This window comes from Hyperolius riggenbachi, chromosome 8 (assembly GCF_040937935.1).
Source record: "Hyperolius riggenbachi isolate aHypRig1 chromosome 8, aHypRig1.pri, whole genome shotgun sequence".
NCBI classification, from domain to species: Eukaryota; Metazoa; Chordata; class Amphibia; order Anura; family Hyperoliidae; genus Hyperolius; species Hyperolius riggenbachi.
The window spans coordinates 168,751,659-168,778,024 of record NC_090653.1 but is presented as its reverse complement, the minus strand read 5'-3'; the positions used below and the strand labels follow the sequence as shown (position 1 = coordinate 168,778,024).

The window sequence follows — 26,366 nt, the reverse complement described above, 5'->3', positions numbered from 1 at the left end:
CCATTTCCTGCACACGCCTGTACACGGTGGCTCTGGATGTTTCGACTCCAGACTCAGTCCACTGCTTCCGCAGGTCCCCCAAGGTCTGGAATCGGTCCTTCTCCACAATCTTCCTCGGGGTCCGGTCACCTCTTCTCGTTGTGCAGCGTTTTCTGCCACACTTTTTCCTTCCCACAGACTTCCCACTGAGGTGCCTTGATACAGCACTCTGGGAACAGCCTATTCATTCAGAAATGTCTTTCTGTATCTTACCCTCTTGCTTGAGGGTGTGAATGTTTATCAGTACATTACAGAAAATAATGAACTTTATCACAATATGCTAATTTTTTTTAGAAGGACCTGTACGTACATACATACATACATACATACATTTTATTTATTAATACTACACAGTCGTATGTTTATTTAACATGGTTTGGGTTGTGCTGTCTTTTTCAGAGTACTGTAAGCAGTCTGAGACTGAGTTTATGGCACAATATATGACCTATAAATTGCATGCACACTGTTAAAAACCTATCTGCCTTCTTTTGCTCCTGAGTATATACTGTCTTCTTCATCAAGGTTGACAGTATGTGTGGTTGAATTTCATGGATACATCATTTTTTTTGTCATGTTAGAACCTGATAAACTGAGTGTTGCTTAACAATTTAATTCCCTCTCGAGTAGCCCCCCCCCCCCCCCCATGTGCTCCCGCGATCGTTACTGCCGCTAATCGTTAGCCGGGAGATCAATGGAGGCGAACACCGTTCCCCTTCATTGATCTCAGTCCCCATGTAAATGACCGCCGCCTATTAGACAGCGCTGCCATTCACAAAAAACGATACTTACACATCAACGCATTACTTCCTCTTTGTGTAGTAATACTATGCGCAAGGACATCTTGTGGTCGAATAGTAAAATTAAATCTACACTTTTTTTTTTTTTTTTTTTTCATTAAGACATTTCTTTTTAACATTTAACCACTTGAGGAACATGGGCTTGACCTCCCTGGCGTTCAATTTCTCTAGGATTACTGTGCAAAAAGTGATCCAATCTACTTTCATTCCCTTTTAATTACTGTAACTTGCTAAAATGTGTCAAGGATCTAGTATACAATGCAGGAGAGTAATGACGTGTATGCATGTCAATACTGTTCACAGCATGTTTTGTATTGACGTGTATAACCATCAATACCACTAGGGAGGTTAACCCCCCCATCCCCTCGTGACCAGGCCATTTTTACAATATAGGCCACTGCAGCTTTAGGGCCTCGCTGCATGGCCGTACAACTTGGCATACAAGTGAATCCCCCCCCCCCCCCTTTCTGCCCATCAACAGACTCTGTTGGTGGGCTCTGATTCCATACCCCCAACCCCCCTTCTTCTTCCCAATTTGAACCATATGCTGTGGTATTGTGATAATATTCAGTTATTTTGGGGCGATGTACTCTCCTTTTCTGAATTTGTTACGGGATATAAGAGAGCTGTAAATCCACTCTTTTGCCTTTTTCATAGTCCTGGACTATTTAAGAATCAGCAATCACTGTCTATTCACAAATTTAAACATCTAGTTTTGTTGGCTGCTAAAAAGGCAGTTATGAAGAAATGGCTTGACACTGCTTCCCCGAATTTAGAGGAAGTTAAAGCTTTACTGAGACACCTCCTTCAGATGGAATGTCTTAATTTAGAACGCCAGAAAACAAAATCGGTGAATACATTTTTTTAAAGTTCAGCACAAGACCACAAATTATTCAATTTATGAAGTTGTTTGAGGTTACTAAATGGTATCTGAAAGGCAAAATTGGCGGATATCTAGGTAAACTTGAAATATAAATCTAGAAAAGACCCTTAAACTGGTATAGGTAAGAGGGAAAGGGGCAAGGAGACAGGGAGGAGACCAAATACCCAATTAAGGGTTATTGGTTTTATAGTAGATAGTAGTAAATGTAGTTTTAGTTTAGATAAGAGTAAGTTTCTGTTGTTTTCATTCTTATACGGGGATGTCTGGAAGGTTTTTGCAGTCAGTGGTATAGAGGAAATGGAGTTATGAAACAAGAAGATCAGGAGGGTCGTTTGAGAGTAAAATGTGAATGTGATCCTTCTTGTAATTCCTTTTTCTTCTAGGAAGATTTGAACTTTTTTTGTTCACCTATACCTCTGCGTATGTGGGACTATAACTTTCCCACCTGGTCTCACAGGAATTAAGACTGAATTCATGAGACGTTCCATGTGATCTATTTTCCTGTGCTGACATACAATTCAAATGTTATGAAAAATGATACTGCTTGTTGAATGTTGTTAATTGTGTTGTACAATTTTCTATTTGCTGCATCAATAAAAAGATTTATAAAAAAAAAAAAAACATTCATAATTCTTAGCAAAAAGTACCCCCCCAAAAGAAAGCCTAATTGGTGGTGAAAAAAACAAGATCTAGATTGTTTCGCTGTGATAAGTAGTAATAAAGTTATAGTCGAATGGAGGGAGCGCTGAAAGGTAAAAATTGGAAAAACCCTTGAAGGTGAAGTGGTTAGAAACTGGTTACAGCTAATATGCTCACAAATGTAAACTTACTCTCCTAGAATCGTATTATATCTGCCATGGAATGGTACATTTTTATGCATTTAAAAATATTGCTATTATTATTTTAGTATTTATATAGTGCCGACATCTTCTGATGCCCTGTACAGAGTATATTGTCTTGTCACTTAACTGTCCCTCAGAAGGGCTTACAATCTAATCCCCATCATTGTCCTACGTCTTTGTATGTATCATGTAGTGCATGTATCGTATTCTTGTGCCAATTTAGGTAAAAGCCAAATAACTTATTTGTATGTTTTTGGGATGTGGGAGGGAACCGGAATGCCCAGAGGAAACACACACAGACACAGGAAGAAAATACAAACTTCGGCAGATAGTGCCCTGACTGGGATCTGAATTAGGGCTAAAAAAGAGTGCTAACCCCTATGCCACCGTGCTCTAAACAAGTACTCAAATATTCTTCAAAAAGGCCTTCTTATAGTGGGTAACGTGTTTGGAATATTCAAATTCAGAACCTTATCCTGAATTCTTTTGATCAGAACCTGAATATTTGTACATGTGACCATGGCTTTTATATTATATTAAGTGACATTCTGAAGGAAGTGCAATCCTCTTGCATCAAACTAGATTGACCTACCTGAGTTGGCCACATTTAGTCTCTTCTTGAATAAATTATTTTTATTTTTTATTTATCCAGTAATCCTCTGGGACAAGACTCGGAGATATCCCCACCTACTTTGGAAATTGTCAAATTCTTCCCCTATAAAATAAAGGGTAGTGTCACTTCACCCACAGTTTAAATATCTCCTGCGTGTGCCTTCTCAGAGGTAGTCAGGTGTGGTTTTTTTTTTTTTTTTTTTTTTTTTTTTTTTTTTTTTTTAGTAAAGAGAACTTGGTTTGCCTCTTGGGTGGCTGCTGAATCTGTGGGGAGGAAAGGCTAGCGTGCTAAGTGCAGGTTTGTTCCTTACCTGTGGCCTCGTTTTCTCCCCTCGGAGTATGTCTGGCAGCGGAATGCAGTCAGCAATCCCGCGCCATCCGTAGCTGGACAGTGGCATGCTGCATCATGTGTCAGTGACTTAGGGTGGTAGCTCTTCCAGATGCTGTGACGACTTTGTGTGGTGGTGGGGGTGGGTGGTTGAGTCTTGGCTAGGAAATCTTATGGTTCTGTTGTGGAGAGAGCTACTGCCACGCCTCAGCAAGTGGTTGCCCATGGCAACCTAGCAGCTCAGGGACTTTCTACAGAGCTGTTTTCCTTTCTAGGACCTTAGATGTTCCCGTGCCACCATCTAGTGTCTGGAATGTGCTATGCATCCCTAAATGTAAATGAAGAGCAGGTGTTCTCACTGAAGTCTGACTAGATTAGGGGCATGATTTTTTTCTGGTGTTTGATTCAGACAGTACTGGAGCAACTTAGATCAGCAGCACTACCAGGGAACTGGTATTTTTTTTTTTTTTTTTTTTTTATGGGAAATAAATACTGCAGCCACCCTCTCATTTCAGGTTCCCTTTAAAAGATTGCTCCATCTATTGATGTATGAAATATCTAGATATGTGTTTGTGTTTTCTAGACCCGATGGCATTGAGCGACAGTACAGGAAAAAGTGCAGCAAGTAAGTGAACCATTTAATATAAGGTTTTGTATTTCTGTTATGATTGTAATATAGTGCTCTATGTAGTGCATAGTGCCTCCCCCCTATGCATCTGTGTGATGCAGAGTCTATGTATGTGAAGCAGAGTAACGTGCTTGTGTACATATACCTCTTCTCATTCCAGGGGGCCATCTTCCCAACTCCTGTGCAGCTTGTTACTTGCTAGCAATCCAGGTTCCAGTGTCTTTTTGTCTCTGGGCAGTCATCTTCCCATCTCCCTTGCTGTTCTGTACTCACTGCTGAACTCTAGTACAGTAGCTGCCCAAGTCAAGAAGACACTGAAACCTGGATCGCTACCAAGTGAAGACTGCCCTACTCTACTGTATAGATACAGTATGCGCTTCCTATGCGTGCACTTTATGTCCCGCATCTCGAAAATAAACACCCGCACTTTTGGAACCATTTTTTTTATTTTATGTTTTATTTATTTTTTTGTCCTCAATGTGGCTTACATTTGAGTATATATGGTACCCTTACTCTATGGTTACTCTCTCAACATGCTAAGGAAAACTCCTTTGCAGTGCGTTTGAAACTTTTGGGTCTTTATCACATAGGTACCTACATGTTTTGACATGAGTGAATTGGAAAGAACAGCTATTCTTTCTACCACTAGAGGCTGCTTTTTGCAAACTTATAGAATGACACCTGTTGATAAAATATATTGAGCCATTCTATCAAGACACAAAGGCAGAACAAATAACATTTATATCGCGCTTCTCTCCTGGCGGACTCAAAGCTCCAGAGCTGCAGCCACTAGGACGCGCTCTATAGGCAGTAGCAGTGTTAGGCAGTCTTGCCCAAGGTCTCCTACTGAAAAGGTGCTGGTTTACTGAACGGAAAGCCTTGAACCCTGGTCTCCTGTGTCAGAGGCAGAGCCCTTAACCAGTACATTATCCAGCCACCGCTATCAGTCTGCAAAGAATGTTTTGGTGGTTTGAAGATATGTAGCTGTGAGGACCTACAGGTTGTGGTTGATTGAAGGCCTGAATATTTCAGAAAAGGTGAGTACTTTGAAGTTTTGATACTCTGGTAACTGAACCTAAATTGAAAGATTAGTTAGTTCATGCTTCAAATAAATGTGGCACTGTCAGCATCTCAATATGACAAGCATGCTTACCATAGTACGATTAACTGTTCTACAATTTAAACTGTATGAGATGGTGTCCAATGCTTGTCAAATAAAAACATTTTCATCAGTACTCATTCAGTAAGCTCAAACTGCAGACAAAGCTCTTGGGGCCCTTCCACACTACATGCACATAAGTCAATTAATAGAAGTGCATGTGGGTTGCTGACTGTGATTAACATAATTGCAGTGCCTTGTGCAAAGTAGTGTGATCAGTTTTTACACACGGTCGCAAACGTAGTGACTGCTGCATTTCTCCTGCATGTGCGATTGCGTTAAATAGTAGCGGATGCAAATCACATAGCAAACACTGTGCTATGATTTGTTTTGCCATCTTGTGTTTGAAAATAAATTGCTGTAATTGTGGCAAAATGTGTGCTTGTGAACTCGCGAAAATTGTGATCACATGCACAATTCACTGTGCAGCACATCCTTTCAAGCCTTTAAGTACAGGCAGGTTTGGTTTTCCTTTTAGGCATTACATGGAACATTGTTTTACATGAATTATCCACCAATGCATTTGTCATAAACACTGCAGTTCTTGTAAGTGAGATAAAAAAACAGCCTTTAACAGCCTTTTATTTCCTCCTCAGTAATCTGACTGCCTCCTCACTTCTCCTTTCCAGTAAGTGGAAATCCTCTTCCAAATGAGTCCATGTGCAGTTGTGCAGCACAATCAAGCCCTCACGCCACCCCCATCCTCATGCCATGTGACCAAAGGTTGGGGGAGGGGGTTGTTAAATGGAACATGAGGTGACTGCTATGCAACTGGTATTGTTTGTTTAAGGCTGCTTACACACCAAGACGTTACAGGCGCACGTTAGTGCGCCTGTAACGCTCCCCCAACGCACAGCAATGTAACACAAGTGGGCTGTTCACACAGCCCACGTTGCGTTACATGTAACGCTGCACGTTCTGTGCAAAGTGCAGCATGCTACGGTGTTGGAGCGGCTATAGCCGCGTTAGACTGTTTGCACATGCGCAGTGGGGGGCGGAGAGGAGGCGGGGAGAGCCAGCTACAGTAGCCGCGCACATGGCTACTTAATATTCACTGCACTGGCGGGCGCTGATTGGCCGGCGGGACCACGTGATGCGGAGTGTCTCGCTCCGCATCACGTGGTCCCGCTGGCCAATCAGCGCCACTCTGGGAGACATTATAGGACTCGAGCCGCCTAACGCGGCTCACTCTACCGTCGGCTCTTGCAGCACCATACGTTGTGTTAGGTGCACGTTATGCTACCTTAACGTGGCACCTAATGCAACGTCTTGGTGTGCAAGAAGCCTTAAAGGATATAAAATATGGCAGCCTCCATGTCTCTCACCACTGGTTCCTTTTATGGCTGGCTGGATGTTAGTTTCAGTCCTTGGGAATCTTTAAATTGGAGGTAGTTTTGATCTACTTTTTTGTGAGAGAAACATTTTTTTTTATTTTTTTTTTTGCATAATCAACATAGTTGCATAGTTATTTGGGTTGAAAAAAGACATACGTCCATCGAGTTCAACCAGATTTAATCGAGTTAACCTCCCTGGCGGTATGATTTTTTTTTTCCAGGTTTTAAGGTTTTTTTAAAATGTTTCAGACCCTAAAATCAGGAAAATTCATGCCGCCAGACTGCCTGCAGCAGCCCCTTCTCTCACTCACCTCCATGGGCTCCAGTGCTGCAATTTTACCTCCGTCCTCCGGGTGGCGGTGTAGTGAGATCGATGACGGCGATCTCACCAGGGTGATTCAGAGCCTAGGAGGACAGGAAGGAGAACGGCTACTGATGTCTGGAGGTGAGTAAAAGCGTTCGCTGGGCGCTACACTCTGCATTGAGCTCCTGGCGGCTAGCCCGAGCTACACTCTGGATTACCAAGGTAGAGCCTCGTTGGGTAAGGGTCCTTTTACACTTAATGCGTTGGTATGCGTTAGTGTGCGTTAGTACACGTTGGTATGCGTTTTTTGCATAGCAGTGCATTGTGAAAAAGCTTTCAGTTAAAACCTATATATGGGAACTGAGCCATAGGGAAACATGGACATTACTTTGAAAATCAGTTTTCTTTCAGTTATAACTGAGAGCAACTGATTAAGTGTAAAAGGTTCCTTAGGCTTTTTTCCAGCATCATTCACATCAGCTAAAAGGTGATACAGTTCATCAGACTTGGTCACCTTTTTCAGTGGTGAAGCTGCAACTTTAGCCACGATAATTCTGACTCCTAGGCCCTCGTGCAATTCACTTTTTCTCCCAAATTTTTTGCTAGGAGATCATTTTTTTTAATATATTTTTTTTTCAGAACTTAGCAATTGAGAAAGTACCAAACAGTAGGTAAAAAAAGTACTATCAAAATTATTTTGTGTATTTTCTCACATGCTGGTGATTTAAAAAAGGAAAAGGCATGTATATTGACAAGGTGTGAAAATATCACCTAGGAGAAAACACAGGAAAAAGTTATTTGCATAAGGGCCTTGGTGTTTTTCACATGGGGATCACGGACTCCATCCCAGTGGAAAGACACAGACCCCACCTAGTGGCCTGCATCAAGATTACTTAATGGGTGATCTCATCCTTCATCTACTTGACAGAAACCTTTTAAGCAGAAGTCGATAATTCAGCTGAAGGAATACATGCTAGCAGCTCTGTACTGAAAATAATGTCAAACTTCTAAAGCCAATATTGCATTTATGAAGAATGCACTCTAGAGAGGAGAAACCAATAGTTCAGCTCAAAGTAATGCACCGGGATAAAAAAATTATAAAAGTACTTTCTAATATGAACAAAGGACAGTTATGAAAACATGTCACAGATGTTTACCTTACCTCGTATTATTATTATTATTTTTTTTTTTCAAAGGATTTATTTAAACCGATTTTTTTGGGACAAAGAAAGTGTCCCAAAAGTGTGTCGGGGGGTCAGCTTGTATGCAAGTCATGTGTAGGGGTGTGTGGGTATAGTTACCTGTCCTCCTTCCTGGCAGCATCTCCCATGCAGCTCTCTTTGCTAGATGAACAAGTTTCACTTCTTCCTTGTCTTGGGAGCCACTTCCTGTTTCCCTTGCAGTTCCATACTCCCCTACTAGATGTCTGCTTGGCCGTTAGCACTTAGCCCATAGCAGCGAGTACAAAGCTGCAAGGGAGACTGGAAGGTGGCTGCCCACAGACCAGAACACACTAAAGCCTGGACCTAGCAAGTGCAGAGCTGCAAGGGAGACGGGAAGATGGCTGATGAAGAGAGGTAGCTATATGTACAGGTCATACTGCACCATATACACTCTATACATACTCTGAATAGAGGCTAGAGGGAAGCCTTGGGGTGGGTCGGCTTATCCACGGGTCACACGTTATTAGGGTGTTTTGGGGGAAACAGAGGCGAGGTTCTGCTTATACATGAGTATATATGGTACTTTATCACAGATTATAGATTCGGCTTCTTTTACTTGCATTGGGCTTGATATCTAAGTGCCAATGAGACAGAATGTAATAAATTATTCAATATACCTTTACACCTTGTCCTGGTTTTGGCATCAGAAATATTTTTTATATCTACAGTATATATTGGTATGTAATACTGCCCTGCCAGTAATGTGTAGCCTGGGCTAAGATGTTGTGCAGCATCCTACCTCAGAGCACTCTTGGGAATCATGAGTTGTTACTCTTCCTGAAAAAAAAAATTACACACTGAATGTATGAGGTAGAACTTAACAATTGGCAAATATTAACTAAATTAAATTGTAATTGAATATTGTAAACACTAGTTGAAACGCCCGCCCGTAAAAAAAAAAAAAAAAAGGCACTAGGCCACAGCCGCAACGCATGCGTGCATGGCCACAGCACTCGCACGCATTTGTCCTCCACCGCTGTCTGAAATTCGCCCCCGTGACACAGGATGCAGCGACAGGGCTATTATTATATAGCATTGAGAATTTCTATTCATTTGTGTACAGTAAAGGTCTGCTTTAAGAAATTAGTGGTACAGGACTTATAATTTTAGCCTTTAAAGCTCATAATTTGTTGTTCCTTGAGATTTGTAATTAAAAGCTAATAATTAAGAAAAGTGACTCCAGTTGCTTTACCGCATGTTCACTGTGGTGGCTGAGCTAGGTGTTATTTTAACATTAGAACAGTAAGGAAACAAAAAAAACAAAACAAAAAAAATCAAGGTTTTAAGCATGAGAAAATCTACATTGGCATTCAGGAATAGCATTGCCTCGCTAAGGATCCGTTCACATGATACGCGCTTCCGTGCGCATTTGGAAGCGCGTATGATGTGCTGAAACACAGGAACGGCAGAAGGGCATAGACTGCCCTTCTACCGTTCAGATCTACTGCGCTGCGCAGCAGTACGATGCGCTAGGAAGCGCTTGCGTACTGCTGCATGCATTTGACCCGGAAGTGCAGAGCTGATCCCATCACTGTCAATGGATGGGATCCGCAGTGGGCAGCGACGCAGATGGCGTGCGATCGTATGCGCTGCGTTCGGATCGTACTGCCATCTGTGTTAGGTAGATGGGAACGAGGCCTAACCGCACTCACACCTACCTTTTTTTTTTTTTTTTTTTTCTGCTTTTGAGTCAAGATGGTCAATTAACCCCCTTGCCGGTCTAATTCCCGCGGCAAGGGGGCAGCGCAGCACTTTTTTTTTTTTTTTTTAATCATGTAGCGAGCCCAGGGCTCGCTACATGATAGCCGCTGAGCAGCGGCATCCCCGCAGCCACTCCGATCACCTCCGGCGATTAGAGTAAGCAGGAAATCCAGTTCAGAACGGGATTTCCTGCTGGGCTTCCCCGGTCGCCATGGCGACGGGGCGGGATAACGTCATGGATGTCGGGACATCAGAGGGAATCCCGATCCACCCCTTAGCGCTGCCTGTCACTGATTGGCCAGGCTGCGCAAGGGGTCTGGGGGGGGGGGGGGGGGCGGCGCGGCGAATCGGTGAGTAGAGGCGGCGATCACGTACCACACACAGCAAAGTGCTAGTTGCGTGTAGGAAAAAAAAAATTGAAAATCGTCCCAGCGGGGCCTGAGAAATCCTCCTACGCAGGTTACCCCGAGCTGAGCTCGGGATAACCGGCAAGGAGGTTAAATGGTGTGAAGTTGTGCTTTAATGCAAATTGAATGCTAATTGTATATCGCAGGGAGTTAATTAAATTGCCTAATTTCATGCTGCATACAGTTTGCCTTTAAGTGTACCTGAGGCAGAAAAAAAAAATTATACATACCTGGGGCTTCCTCCAGGCTGATCACTCCCTCATTGTTCGTCGCCTGGATCCTCTGCTATTTGGCCCCGAAAGTCGTTCAGTCAAGGCCTGCAGGTCTGTGCAGGCACAGTCTGAACCCGCACTCTCCCCCATCGACTAGGTCGTGCATGCTCAGAACGTCCCAGACCAGAGGACTTTCTGGGCCGAATTGTGCACAATCCAGATGGAGGATGGCAAGGGAGCAAAGCAGCCTGAAGGGAAGCCCCAGGTATGTATAGTTGTATCATTTAACCCCCCCCCCCCCCCCCCCCACCTGGTCTCAGGTTTACTTTAAATTTGCATGCATGCCAGACTCACTAGCATGTCATTGACCAGCTGTACTTTTGGGCAGAGTTCGGGTTATAATAGACTCTATAGTCATATTCTGTGAAACGTTAATACCTTACTCACCTATTGTTTTGCAAGGTACAGCAAGTACTAAAAACAATCCATAAATGCTCATTCAAATGCCAGGAAAATGCTAGTCATGTTTTCTTGGTATTTAACATGAATGGCAGTGCAAGCAAAGCCTTGATCATTTGCCTTGTTTTTCCTCCCTAGATGGATTTATATGCTATATAAATCAAATGAAAGACAACACTTTGTATGTACATATACTGTTTTGCATTTCATTATCAGCTAGTTTAAAAGGGAAAGACTTTAATGTGAACTGTCATTTGTCAGCATTGCTTAGCTTTGTTCTGGCTGACAATGGAAGCATGAAAATGTACAGGCTAAAAGTTTAATCATTTTTCCATCAGAGACAACCTTTGATCTTCTGTTTGTAGAAAGCTTGTGTAATGATAAACGACTAATGCATATTTGTTGTTTGGAGAAACTCATTTACCTACCTGACAAGATAAAAGTCAAAAATGTATTCCTGTAATATGCTGCTAAATCAATGTGGCTCAAATAAGTACATATTTGGTACTGCACATTCGTTTAATTTCTAGTCAGAACATAAACTCTCTTTTGTAGGATAGGTTTGTGTTTCTTAACTCTATTTCAGACCTTTGGTACCAAAGCAAATTTTGCAGATTTGAGATTCAGTGACTGAAAGATTATCTCCTTTCTGCGTCACTTCCAAATTTGCACCATTTTTGATGAGACTTTTTTTCTTATCACAGAACATTTAAAAAAATATACATAGGAAATGTTATACTAATAAAGTAAACCTGTAGGAAAAAAGTTCCTCTAGGCAGCACTTACCTCGGGAAGGGGAGGGCTCTGGATCCTAATGAGGCTTCCCCTGTCCTTCTCAGCAAGCTCGTTCCAGAGCTGGCTCCCTCACAGCAACACTGACAGAAATATTTACAATCGGCGGTGCGCACAGGTGCAGTAGTGCCTTCCTGCCCGGGATCCAGTGAAAATAGCCCAGCCCGATTGAGTCCTTTTTACTGCACAGGCTTGAACCATCAGCACCTATGCAGTAGAGCAGATCCGATCAGGTTTAACTATTGCCGCTGGAGCCCGTCAGAAATCCCTTGTTGGCGGGTTTTCAGGGGTCCCGGCGCTGGATGCCTTTTTGAGAGGACAGGGAAAGCCTCTTTAGGATCCAGAGGCTCCCCCCTCCTGAGGTAAGAACCCCCAGGGCCACTTTTTTCCCTTTTACTGTAAAGTCCTGATCAATATTTGAAAAAGTGGCTATCTCCTGCAATTTCTCCTTAAAATATAAGTTTATCAATGGCATGTTTATTTTTCATCTATCCTCTGCTGTGAGAAGCTGTTCTCTGGCAGGCAAGATTTTATTGGCTGTAATTCCTTATCTGTGAGCGTTGTGGTCCGACTGGAGAGATACTGTTGCTTGCAAATCTGAATGGATAACTCTTTCAGGCAGAAAAGAAACACAGCCTAGTTATTTGTATACTTGATGTTTCACTTGTAGGTAAAGCCCATCACACGCCATGGACACTGTACTTCTTTTGGTTATAGCTGCAAGTTAAAGGGCTATGGATTGGGGGGGGGGGGGGTGGAAGAGTAGAAGAGGTAAAATAACTATAATGCAAACAACTAGAGTAACTTAAAGGACTGCGGTCATGACAAATTTTAAATTTAAATACATGCATGTAAAATGTACATTTTTTTTTTTCCCTGAGTAAAATCCACTATAAATTATTTCCTATGTTGCTATCACTTACAGTGGGTAGTAAAAAGTTCACAGATCTGGCATATTATGGACTAGTCTATCTTCTCATGGGGGATTCTCAGTATTTCCTTTATTCTGTACAAAAGCACTCCCTGAAAAGGATCTATACAAAGATGCTGGCCAGCTTTCCTTCCCTGCTTTTGGCAGTTGGACTGGGAAACTACATTTCACTAAGTGCTTTTGTGAATAGATATCCGAGAATCCACCATGAGGAGATGGACTAGTCCAAAATCTGTCAGATTTTCACTACTTCCTGTAGGTGAGGGCTACATTGAAAAAAAGTAATAGTTGTCTTTTTTAACCTCCTGAGCATTACGCCGCTCAGGAGGTTTTGCTAGCCTGAGTCCCCCAAAGTAAATCTAATAGGTTTAGTGGCTTTATTACAAGTTAGCTAGCACTAGGCTAGCTTGTTTAGGTGCCCCCCCCCCCCCCCATCACCCCCGATAGAGCCGCTATATACATTACCCAGCCTCTATCCAGTGATCGCTTATCCTCCCTGCACAGCTACGTTCTTCCCAGTACATGATCGTACATGATGTCATGACGTCATGCACAGTCCCGATCCTCCCCATAGAGAAGAGCGGAGCTATGCGGGGAGGCTGCGGTGATTGCTGAAGCCAGGCTTGGTAATGTATAAGTGGCTGGAATGGGGGATTGCGGGCGACCATGATGTGCCGGCCACCTATACTAGCTAGTCTAGTGCTAGCTAATTTGTAATAAAGCCACTAAACCTTTTAGATTTATACTAGGGGGACACCGCTCAGGAGGTTAAGAGGTAGTTCATAATGGTCCCAAACGGTGAAGATAAAGTTTTTTTTTGATGAATGCCTCACAAATCCTTCAGTCAGGAGTACATTTTTAAGTTTAACCTCTTGAGGACCGCGGTCTTAAACCCCGCCTATTGACCAGTCCATTTTTTACAAAATTGGCCACTGCAGCTTTAAGGGCTTGCTGCAGGGCCATACAACTTGGCACACAAGTGCTCCTCCCCCCCACCCCCCTTTTCTGTTGGGGGCTATGATTGCTCCCCCAATGTTTATTTTCAAAAAACTTTTTTCATTAAATCTAACTTCTTTTTAAACTTTATTTTATAACCCCCCCCCCCCCCCCACCAGCCAATCAGTGTGATCGGCTGTCATAGGCTTCAGCCTATGACTCTGGATCACTTTTCTGCCACCCAGGCGTGACAGCCGTGTCACACGGCTGTCTCTGCTGTCTACAGTACAGAACTGCCTTAGATTGCAGCACTGTACAGTGTTGTTAGATGGCGTCTAACAGTCCCTATCGGTGATCGCTGATAACGGAGCAGAGCTCCATCATTTAAGCGGATGCAAGCGAGATCCCCTGCAATCTCTGACCCCAGCACTTCATGCTAATTAGCGTGGAGTGGTCCTGGGGCTGCTGCACTACTCACACCAATCGGCGTTCAGCAGTTGTTAGGCAGTTAATGTGGCACTTCTCAACCTCTGGAAGGTCCTCATATACACATGTGAGCATCGACCATTGAACACACTACTTGAGGAAGTGAGTCATACCTGCAAAACAAATTGTAAAAGTGCTGCATAAAAAGTTACTCTAGACTTTGAGGTAAATTATTCTTTCAAAGTGGATCTGAGATAAACTTTTACTCATTGCATAATTGTGTTCCTTTCATATAGTTTATAGGGCATTCCTCAAGCCAAATAATTTTTTTTTTAATACTCTAATTCCCTATAAACTAAACAAGCCTCGCCCACAGTTTATCCAGAGAGCCTTGGCACTCTGAGTCTTTGTAGCAAGGGCTTATGGGAGCTCAGTCTGGGCAGGAGGAGGTTGCTAGCCAGAGATTTCAGAGGCAAAGAGGAGGGAGGAGGAGAGGAAAGTGAAGTTTTCACAGGCTGAGGGCTGGAAATACAGATCAGCTTGCCTGTGTGTAATGTGACAAACAGGACATGGCTGCTCTCATTGTATATAAGAGGAATAAATAATCATAAACTGTTGAAGCAGTTTGCAGCTAGATTTGCTGTGTAAACTATTTAAACCTTAGATAAGATATAAGTACTTGTTATAGTTAGTTTTTCATCTCGGATCCGCTTTAACTTCCGTAATATTGTCACCATCCCTGGGTGTCCTCATATTCTCCCCCTTATGTTTTAGTTACATTTTTAACATTAAGGCACAGTTGCTGTTTCCAGGCTAGGGAAAAAAGCGGAGAATAGTGCACACTGTGTGTAAAGGAGAGCCACGCAAATGGAGCCACTTACTGGATGAAAACTTGGTTTATTGCACGTAGTAAAATCAGTAGCCTCACATCCCGACTCGAGTTTCAGCCATAATGCCTTCGTCAGCCTTCGTCGAGTTTCGGCCATAATGCCTGACGAAGGCATTATGGCCGAAACTCGAGTCGGGAAGTGAGGCTACTGATTTTACTACGTGCAATAAACCAAGTTTTCATCCAGTAAGTGGCTCCATTTGCGTGGCTCTCCTTTACACACAGTGTGCACTATTCTCCGCTTTTTTCCCCTAGCCTGGAAACAGCAACTGTGCCTTCACAGGCTGAATGTGCGAGGGATTGCGGTGGAACGCACGGAGAGACCGGAAGCAGGAAGCCGGGGTGTCAGCTGATCTACGAGTGCTGTCAGCGGACCCGGAGAGCGCTGTGGTCTATGCGCTGTTCGTTTGGGCTGAGTAACCACTCGCCCCGGAGTTCGGGATTACATCAAGAATTGCTTTATACCTGCAAGGGAGCGAAGTATCAACCGGCGTGAGAGGAGGTACTGTATTGCTCCATTTATTTGCTCTAAACGCAGCGGCACTATAAAGAACTCTACTGACAGTCTTCTGTGTTATCCATTCCACATAGCTGTTCTCACCCAGCAGAATTGTGTGACATTATTTGCGCTGAGATATACTTTACCTTTTTTACTTGACCCATTGGGGCTTGGGACCTGCCCCCAATCTCTAGCAGCAAACGTATTCCCAAATTGCGCTGTTCTTATTGCATTTTATTTAATCATATGAAGGCTTGAAGTAGTACTGAATTCAGAACTTCATTTCTATTTATACTGTGGAGGGGGCTATACTGGGGGAGGGGGGTTATATGCGAGTCAATTCTTTTTTCCAGTTTTTGAACGGAAAAGTTGGTACTTCGGCTTATATGCGGGTCAGCTTATATGCTTATATATAAGTATATACGGTAATTATGGTGTACCAGAGCAATTCTTGTTCATTTTGGATTTATTACTATACAGGTAGTCCCCGAGTTACGCATGCCCGACTTACGAACGACCCGCCGATACGAACACCCGCCGCGATGACATCAGGCAGCCCGGGGACTACTTCTTGTGCCCCCTTTCCTAAAGCAGAATATGTGCAGCGGAAGCTGCAACAAGTCTCCCCTCTTCCATGGCGGCTCTGGGCCAATCAGCGGTGTCCCCTCTCACCTCAATGTTCCTCCCAGTGGCTTCCCTAGCGTCGCGTAATGACGCAATCAAATAGAGCCCCGCGGCTCCTTCTGATTGCGTCATTACGCGATGCTACTAGTGTAGCCGCTGGGAGGAATGGTGAAGGGAGAGAGGACATCGCTGATTGGCCCAGAGCCGCCATGGATGAGGTGAGACTTCTGCTGCGCATACTCTGCATTAGGGGGCACGAGAGGCACAAGGAGACACAGAGGGGGGGCAGAGATGAGACAGAGGGGGACACTGGAAGCACAGGGGACAGAGAAGGCACAGCGTTCCGACTTAAGGATGGATTTAGGTTAAGAATGAGCCTACAGTCCCTATCTTGTTCGTTAACTGGGGACTACCTGTACAGCCATGCTGCTTGGTAGTATGGAGAGGGGTGTACAAGTGGGAGAAGACTCCCTACCTCCATACTGTAGTTGCTAAAGAAATAAATTAGCTGTCAGGGCAGAACTAATTTATGCAGCAGATCACTTTTTTTTTTTTTTTTAAAGTCATCTGTCGTGGGACATCTATACTCATGCTTGATTTTCACCCAGGAGGATCCAAAGACCTAACAAAAGTTGTTTAGGTTATACCTTTAATGGATTAACTGTACAAGAGTTTTCTTCAAGCTTTCGAAACTTCAAATTTCTTCTTCAGGCATGTTACAGAACTGGTTCAGAACAAAAAATAAAATCTTCTATGAACTCGCCATACACCTAACGAAATACCTTGGGGTGTCTTCTTTCTAAAATGGGGTCACTTGTGGGGTTCCTATACTGCCCTGGCATTTTAGGGGCCCAAAACCGTGAGGAGTAGTCTAGAAACCAAATGCCTCAAAATGACTGTTCAGGGGTATAAGCATCTGCAAATTTTAATGACAGGTGGTCTATGAGGGGCCGAATTTTTTGGAACCGGTCATAAGCAGGGTGGCCTCTTAGATGACAGGTTGTATTGGCACTGAAGTGCAGGAAGCGCAGGATGTTCTCAAATCGTAACCTGGACATGGCAGCAGAGAACATGGGCATGTGATGTATTTGGTGCGTAGACCAATAAGACCGCAATACATTATTTTTGAATAGACCCATGTTAAGGAGAAGGCCCCCAAAAATGTTACGTTCGGAAACGTGGAGTGGTTTCCACCGAAAAGGCTGGGCATGGTAGCTTCTTGGATTGGTGGTTGCATAGTGTGTGGCATAACGGTTGGTCTCAGCCACAATTAAGTCGCAGAGACCAGCAGTGATCAGAAAAAAAAAATAATCTGTCACTGCGGTGGGGCGGGTGAGGGTTTGGCCGGGTGATCAGAAGCCCGCAGGGGGCAGATTAGGGCCTGATCTGATGGATAGGAGTGCTAGGGGGTGACGGGAGGTGATTGATGGGTGTCTCAGGGTGTGGTTAGAGGGGGGAACAGATGCAAGCAATGCACTGGGGAGGTGATCAGTGGGGGGGGGAGGTCTGAGGGCAATCTGAGGATGTAGGTGTGTAATTGGGTGCCCGCAAGGGGCAGATTAGGGTCTGATCTGATGGGTAGCAGTGACAGGTGGTGATTGATGGGTGATCAGTGGGTGATTAGAGGGGAGAACAGATGTAAATAATGCACTGGGGAGGTTATCGGGGGGGGGGGGGGGGGGGGGGGGGGGGGTCTGAGGGCGATCTGAGCGTGTAGGGGCAGGTGTTTGGGTGCCTGCAAGGGGCAGATTAGGGTCTGATCTGATGGATAGCAGTGACAGGGGGTGATGCTGTGATTGATAGGTGATCAGGGTGTGATTGGAGGGGAGAATAGATGCAAGCAATGCACTGGTGAGGTGATGGGGGGGGGTCTGAGGGCGATCTGAGGGTGTGGGCGCGTGATCAGGTGCCCGCAAGGGGCTGGTTAGGGTCAGAGCTGATGGGTGGCAGTGACAGGGGGTGATTGACAGGTAATCAGTGGGTGATTACAGGGGAGGATAGATGTATACAGTACACGGAAGGGGGGGGGGGGCGGAGAGGATCTGAGGGTATGGGGGGTGATCAGGAGCCCCGAGGGGGCATTTTAGGACCTATTCTAAAAAATAGCATTGACAGATAGTGAAAGGGGGTGATTGATGGGTGATTTGGGGGGTGATTTGGTGCAAACAGTGGTCTGAGTGGGTGATCAGGTGGGGTCTGAGGGGTGCTGTAGGCTATCATGGGGCAGGGGGGCAGAATCAGAGTGTGTGTGTGTGTGTGTGTGTGTGTGTGTGTGTGTGTGTGTGTGTGTGTGTGTGTGTGTGTGTGTGTGTGCGTGCACTTACCAGGGGGCTGCCTCCTGCCCTGGTGGTCCCTCGGGACCACCAGGGCAGGAGACAGCCTGTATAATACGCTTTGTATACATTACAAAGCGTATTATACTCTTACTATGCGGCAGATCGGGGGTTAATAACCCGCCGGCGCTTTTGAACGGCCGGCGGGTTGACGTCGCGGGTGGCGAAGCCTATTGCCGGCAGATGCGCGCCAACCCCGGCCAGCTAGTCCCGCAGGAACCGCCACTGATCGGCGTATTGCGGTCCTTGCGGGGTCCACTTTGCCGCCACCCATAGGTAGTGGGGGGTCGGCAAGTGGTTAAGGGTAAAATAGCAAGCACTTAAACCTTGCTAATTAAGGATTGTAGGGCATGCCTGGTCAGCCATTTATAGTTTTTTTTTTTGTTTTTTTTTTCCCTCAACAATACCAGTTGCCTGCCAGTCGTGTTGATCTCCTTGGCTGCAGTGGTGTCAGAATCGCACACCCAAAACAAGCATGCAGCTAATTCAGTCAGAGCACTTGTTGTGCATGCTTGTTTGGGATCTATGGCTATAAGAATTAGGCCTGGTTCACTCTTGTGATTTTGCGGCGATTGCTATTCCTGTTCAAGAGAGTGACAAAATGCTGCTTGCAGTGCATTTGCCATTTTATACAAATCGCAAGTGCTGCAGTCAGAATGATTTTATAGTGCCCTAGTGTGAACCAGCCCTTTGAGCTAAAACAGCCAAGCAATTTTCTATTGTTTTTAAAAGGAAAGAAGTATGTCAGCTGCCATAATTCTTTCACTTCTGGAGTGCTTTAAAGGTACAGATTGTGCAGTTGTTACCCAGCACAATCCTAGCAAGCACAAAGAACTCATATGCCTATTTCTAATATATCACAAGGAGACCTGCCTTCCACACATTTGCAAGTACATGTTAAACAGGGACACCTCAATAAGCGGTCACTTGTTTCTTGGTCTAACCACTTCAGAGTATTACTCACATCAGAGAACAGGTATGGCATGTGATTTGGGGGAAGAAAGAAATGCTTTCTTCAAAGTGTATTTTCTAGCTACTATTTACTATGTGAGTGCAAAATGCAGCTCAAAACCAGACTCTTTTGTTAGGCACTGAAAGCAAATACTTTAAAGAGAATCTGTATTGTTAAAATCGCACAAAAGTAAACATACCAGTGCGTTAGGGGACATCTCCTATTACCCTCTGTCACAATTTCGCCGCTTCTCGCCGCATTAAAAGTGGTTAAAAACAGTTTTAAAAAGTTTGTTTATAAACAAACAAAATGGCCACCAAAACAGGAAGTAGGTTGATGTACAGTATGTCTACACATAGAAAATACATTCATACACAAGCAGGCTGTATACACCCTTCCTTTTGAATCTCAAGAGATCATTTGTGTGTTTCTTTCCCCCTGCAGCTATCTTCCACTGAAGTGTCGGGCTGTTTCTTCCTGCAGAGTGCAGACAGCTCTGCCTGTATGTAATTCCTCAGTATGTGAAAGCCCAGCCAGCTCAGAGGAGGATTTATCCAGCTTGTAAAAGATAAGAGAGAAGAGAGAAGCTGCCCTAATCTAAATAATACACAGACAGTGTGCAGAGAGGGGCCTGGAGGGGGGAGATGCATCACAGAACCACAACACTGAAGAACTTGGCAGCCTTCCAGACACAGGCTGACAAGTCTGACAAGAGAGAGATAAGTTGATTTATTACAGAGATGGTGATAGTAAAACGTGCTGCAGTAAGCCAGAACACATTAGAATAGCTTTTGGAACTTGTAGGATGATAAAAAACAGTATGCAATTTTTGTTACGGAGTCTCTTTAAGTTGCATCTATAAAAGATACATCTAGGCCACATTGCCACTTAACCAGTGTGTATGCAACCTTGATAATTCTATCATAACATATTTCTTTGACAGGTGCAGCCTTCCTCTCTTCTATCAGCATCATCCGAAGAATATCATTGCAACATTTATTTTTAATGGAGCATTAGTGAAGTTTGGACAAGGATTTGGCAAAACAAACATATATACACAAAAGCCCGATCCCCCTAAAAAGGTACGTAGTAAAATAATTGTTACTGTGTGCATCAGTGGGTCTAATATATGAATACTAAGCTTGCTTGATTTGCTTGTAAGTTATCTTGATAATTCTCAGCAGAAGTGAGTATGGCATCTCAGGTGAAAACACGGCAGTGCTTTGATAAGTGGCAGAGCACACATTTCACAGTCTACGTTGCCAATTGAATTCAACACAAGGTCTTGGCAGTGTCATAACTGAAGGCAGGCAAACAAAACTCTATCCATGTACTGATGTGATGTAAAATAGGTGTATAAAATGATCTTAATCAGTGTCTTAACTTCTATATAATGCTTTCTTCGCCATATGTTTACCATTTTCCAATATTTGTTTTAATCCTTCTAAAGGTGATGATGACCAAGCGCACTAAAGACATGGGCAAATTCAGCTCAGTAACTGTGTCCACTATTGATGAAGAGGAAGAGGAGATTGAAGCGGTAAGCAGATCTGTATATGTACTTTTTTCACTGTATACATTTAAAATGGATTATTGACAGAGGGTTTGCTTTAGAATATGTATTTTCTTTACATCTCTTCGGTATTGGTGCTTAGCCTTTAGGACATTTTTTCTCATTTGTTGCTTCTCTTTTGTATTTAGAGGGAGGTGGCAGACTCCTATGCCCAGAATGCCAAGGTAATTGAGAAGCAGCTGGAAAGAAAAGGAATGAGCAAGAGAAGACTGCAAGAACTGGTATGTACTCGTGCACAGTCCCTGCTGTATTATCATGTATAAGCGTGCCATACAGAATCCTTATATATGTACAGCAAATGCTGTTGTGTAGAGAGCGGAGGACATGTCCACACAATGTGCTGTATATTGCACTGTATCGCACATAGTATCTGATACTCAGGAACATTACACTGCATACAATGTCAACATTCCCACTAATCCATTATTGTGCATGCATATTCATTTTTATCTTTGTGCTGCTCCATTCATTGTACTTAACCACTTTACCCCCACGCATACGCATTTCTCCGTCCCTTTTTCCATCCTTTCACCACCAGGGACGGAGAAATGCGTACTTTCCACGCTCCCGCCGCTGCCCGCGCTCCCGCTCGCTCTAGCGCGCACTCCCACTCGTAAACACGCCGCCGACCGCTCGCCCGGAGATCAATGAACGGGAAAATCCATTCCCGTTCGTTGATCTAAGCCCCGCAATGATCCGCTGCTTCTCCGATAAGCAGCGCGATCATTGTGAAAAAAAAAAAACTTTCCCAGCCTCCTAGTACTTCCGGACGCTTGCAGGTCGCATTAAACAAAAAGTTACTGTTGCCATCTTGTGGCCAAATAGTAAAACTACACCCTAAAGCATTTTTCACATACAAATAAATTAGTTTTACACAAAAAATTAACTCCTTACCTCCCACACTCCCCAAATTTTTTTTTTTTTTTTTTTTTTTTTTGGTAATTAAAAAAATTACAATTAAAAAAAAAAAAAATAGTTACCTTAGGCACTGAACTTTTTAAATATTTATGTCAAGAGGGTATAACACTGTTACTTTATAAACTATGGGCTTGTAATTAGGGATGGACGCAAAACTGAAAAAAATGCACCTTTATTTCCAATTAAAATATTGGCGCCGAACATTGTGATAGGGACATAATTTAAACGGTTTTATAACTGGGACAAATGGACAAATACATTTCATGGGTTTTAATTACAGTAGCATGCATTATTTAAAAACTATAAAGGCCAAAAACTGAAAAATAATACATTTTTTCCCCCACATTTTTTCCTATTTTCCCATTAAAACACATTTAGAATAAAATTAATTCTTGGCATAATGTCCCACCTAAAGCAGGGGTCTCAAACTCAATTTACCTGGGGGCCGCAGGAGGCAAAGTCAGGATGAGGCTGGGCCGCATAAGGAATTTCACAATCGCGGCGCATCGCCGCCTCTGCTCGCCCCTCTCACTCTTCCTTCACAGAGAGGGGCAGGGAGAGGCGGCGATCCGTGCGGCGATTGACGTCAGGAGGGGCAGAGCTGAAGCTGAAAGATCTGCTCCTTCCAGGAAATGCCGGCGGACTGCCGCCGGGGCGATTTGGGGGCTCTGCAGCCCTTGTTTAGCGGCGGGGATGCGGCGGATTACTTGGGAGCACTGAAGCGAACTATAAGGAAGCTTTTGCCGGCGAGGGCCACAAAATATTGTATCGAGGGCCACAAGTTTGAGACCCCTGACCTAAAGAAAGCCTAATTGGTGGCAAAAAAAAACCAAGATATAGGTCATTTCATTGTGATAAGTAATGATAAAGTTATAGACGAATGAATGGAAGGAGCGCTGAAAGGTGAAAATTGCTCTGGTGGTCAAGGGGTAAAACCTCTCAGTGGTGAAGTGGTTAAATAGGGTCAGCATCACACCAGACAGTGCCTCAATTGCCGGGCGATGTGCTCTAAAGTATGGCCATCCCATAACCATAATAATTATATTTAAAAGTGAACCTTTTCCACATCACTGGCAATAAATTCTTGCCGTTAAGTCTGCTTATTTACTTATCACATTGTATGCATTAAACTGCTTTAAGTAGAATAACATGCGTTAGGTCTTACCACACTGTGAGTAGAGCGAATGCAATACATTACATACGACACAGGTGGTTTTTCAATCCTGTTGTAATCCTTTGCCGTGTTCAATAAAAGTGTCTTTGTATCGAGTGACGGAATCCATTCACCTTTATTTAACATTACATGCGATGCATCGTGTGTTAGGGAGAATACAATACATTACATGTGAGGCATCATGTGTTAGACTTTACACATAATTATGCTTTAAGCAGTTAACTGCATACACCCCAGTATGTCATTACCTTTGCCATGTCAGCACTGAGCTTTAAATAAACACCAGTGTATGTCTGGGATATACCACTTGAGATACAGTTCATAAAACATTTATTACGCTAACAGCAATAAATCCTACTTTTTTTTTCTTTGCCTTGGCCAGCCATGAATGTATTAGAAAAGACTGTGATGGAAAATAACAGAGAATCTTCAGAAGTGGCCAAGGCTTAACAGAAAGCTACCCTTGGCTAACGGTTTTATTGTTGACTTAGATGACATCCCCATCTTCAGGGTGCTGATATAACTCAGAGCAGTTCACACAATATTTGTTTCCTTCGGCAGATAAGCAAGCAAACCTCTGCTTGGTGTGTGCCAGCTGAAGCCAACATGACTGGCATATGCTACTTCAGAACTATCAATTCCTATTCTGTGTGTATTAAACTACCAAAACATGTATATTAACATTCTTGTTTCCTATGCACTATTACACAACCCTTTTACTGCATATGGTTATTTTCATGATTGTGGTCTGAGACGGCTTTATGAGAGACAACAGTATGAAATATCCACAAAGTGCTGTGATTCCACATTTTTTTTTAAGCTAAACAAATCACATCTGGAGCAAAGTTTAGAGAAACTGGAATCAGAATAGGTATTATCCAGAAGTAAACTAAAGTCCGATTAGGTCCCTTTTCTACCAGCAGTGTTACGATTCAATTATCAGAACAGTCATGTTTTGCCATTGCGGGGCACAGTGATTAATATGTTAATCAAGATGCCCCTTAGATTTCCGGCAATTTGGAAAAGTTCTGAATTCTTTTGACACTTTGGATTAGCCTTATTAGATTTTTTTTTTTTTTTTTTTGGATAGCTGCCAAAAATCGTGAGGAAAATCATATCGTCTTAAAATGAAAGATGTAACGTTTTATGCTACCAGCTATAAATTATACCTAAAAACTCCAAGTAGGCCAAGACAGATGCCAAAGTTGTGAGGGCAAACAAGATTACACGTATCAGTATAATAATTTACATTTCAAAATTCATGTGCACAGCAATGTGTAACAGGTGTAACCTAGGAGAGATTATACCAGGGTGCTGTTATTTTCTGATGTGAGGTTCCATGCATGGCTATTTAGGTACCTGGAGATGGGAAAAATGTGTTGCGTTTTTAAGATATATATATATATTTTTTTTTTTTTCTAAATGTAATACCAGTAGGACTTTCTAGATTATATGTTTGTATCATGGCTCCAATTAAACTGATGTTCATTTTATCTTTTCTCAGGCTGAATTGGAAGCAAAGAAAGCTAAAATGAAGGGAACGCTGATTGACAATCAGTTCAAATAGAAGAGACATCCTGTGCGAAAGTGACAGTGTTGCAGAAGTGCTTATCAGCCGTAGCCTGTTGTTTACAAGTGCTGTGACTGATGTGTGTGGCACGAGTGTGCACCTTCTTACATGACTTCATGGCATGTCTATACTCCGCTGGGAGAATATAGTAATACAGCTGTACTTCAGCTCCTTTCTTCAGTCATCTTTAGTCATTCTTTGACTGTGTGTATATTCAATTAAATATGACAGAGATGAACTATAACATATGGTGGCTTGAAGCTAAGATTTTATCTTAACACTCTGAAGGATAGCAACGTATTTCCCTATTGGTTACTCAATGTTTTCATCATTCCATACCCAAGATACAGTGGCAAGGCCCTGTATGAGAGAAATTCAGTTTAAGGGCTCTTTTCCACTATGGATTGCTATTGCGATCGTAATCGCATTTCAATCTCCACCATGCGATTGAGCTACTATACTCGGTATAGTAAGGCTCAATCGCATCCAAAACTCGGCAGGCCGATGATTGCGGTTTCACCAAAATTGCATCTCATTCGCACTAATGGAAATTGCTGCTGCAGTTTCCATTAGTTTACTGTACCTTGCGATCAGAATCAAATCGCAGGGTAGTGGGAAAAGGCCCTAACTGTACTACAACAATACTGATTGTGCAATACCCAACCAATCCATATGAAGAATTTAAGCCTTTTTCAGAACATCATTGCTGAATAGGGAGAGCTGGTTTGTGTTTGTTTATTGAAGAATTCTGATTGGTTGCTTTTTGTTACTGTAGATCACACAGCACTTGCTGATGTTACTCAGCTTATACATACATTTGTGAATTTATGACCTATGGTAATTGCATTGATCTATGCTAATGTTTCCTTTATTCAGTCATATATTTATAATGTGTTATCAGTTTTTCCCCTTGGCCTCTGGTCGCCTATCGTTTTTACCCACAGTTCCATGGCATTTTATAGACTAATTAACTTTCTAACAATTTTGAGCAGTTTATAGATTTGTAGCATGACTGTTTAGTAGTAAATCGTCGGTGTTGGGAAGTCACTACTTCTAACTATTGCACTGGAGAATCGAGCATTCATTATTTGTCTGATCAGACTTATGTTTGGCCATTTTCATTGGTGTCTCCCAAGAACATCATCCAGTAGGTGAGCTGACTACTACCTCCTGCTTCTTTTATAGCACCCTCATGCAACCCACTAAACACCTTGTTGCCCTCATTTTTGTATACTGCTGTACTTGACAATTCCATCTATATGAACCGTACTTTAGGTCTGATCACTGATGTCCGTGCTCAGCCCTATTTGTGTGTGTATCAAGCTTCCTGTGCTCACAGGAACATATACAGTGTACCTCCCTACTTGGTAGCATGGTAAATGATACCTCCTTATCCATACCTTCAGTCATAAAACATCCCAGTCACCAGAGTTTCTGCTTATTTTAGTCATTGATATACAGTGAACTAACTTGTCTCACTATAGCTGGCCATAAACAATCCGCTAGAGATGGTCAAAGATGTGGTGATAATACTAGCTTGCATTCAAATATAATTACACATTAATGAAATTTAGAGTTGGGCGAGACAAAATCGGTAGGAAGTGCATTTGACTGGCCCAGCTCTAAGCTGCATACAGTTTTGATGATATTTGCATGGAAGCCAGTATTACTATCCCATTGACCAGTTCCTGATGGAAACCATTGTTTTGGTTGAGGAAACACATGTAATCCATCCATTCATCCATCCATGATTTAACTAATTCTTATTGAATCTCTAAACTCATTTCACTTTGTTTTGTTTATTGTATTTAGCAATAGTAT

The 26,366-nt window shown here is 43.0% G+C and overlaps 1 protein-coding gene across 1 annotated transcript in view; it reads left to right on the top strand.

Moving 5' to 3' along the window:
* Window positions 1-25,536, top strand: part of STEEP1 (STING1 ER exit protein 1) — a 58,746-nt gene extending 33,210 nt beyond the window's left edge. The window contains exons 3-7 of the mRNA XM_068247655.1: window positions 4,085-4,126; window positions 20,254-20,392; window positions 20,761-20,850; window positions 21,012-21,104; window positions 24,480-25,536. Coding sequence (XP_068103756.1) covers window positions 4,085-4,126; window positions 20,254-20,392; window positions 20,761-20,850; window positions 21,012-21,104; window positions 24,480-24,542 — 427 coding nt within the window. The 3' untranslated portion in view covers window positions 24,543-25,536. The remainder of the gene's footprint in view (window positions 1-4,084; window positions 4,127-20,253; window positions 20,393-20,760; window positions 20,851-21,011; window positions 21,105-24,479) is intronic.
* The last annotated feature ends 830 nt before the right edge of the window (window positions 25,537-26,366 follow it).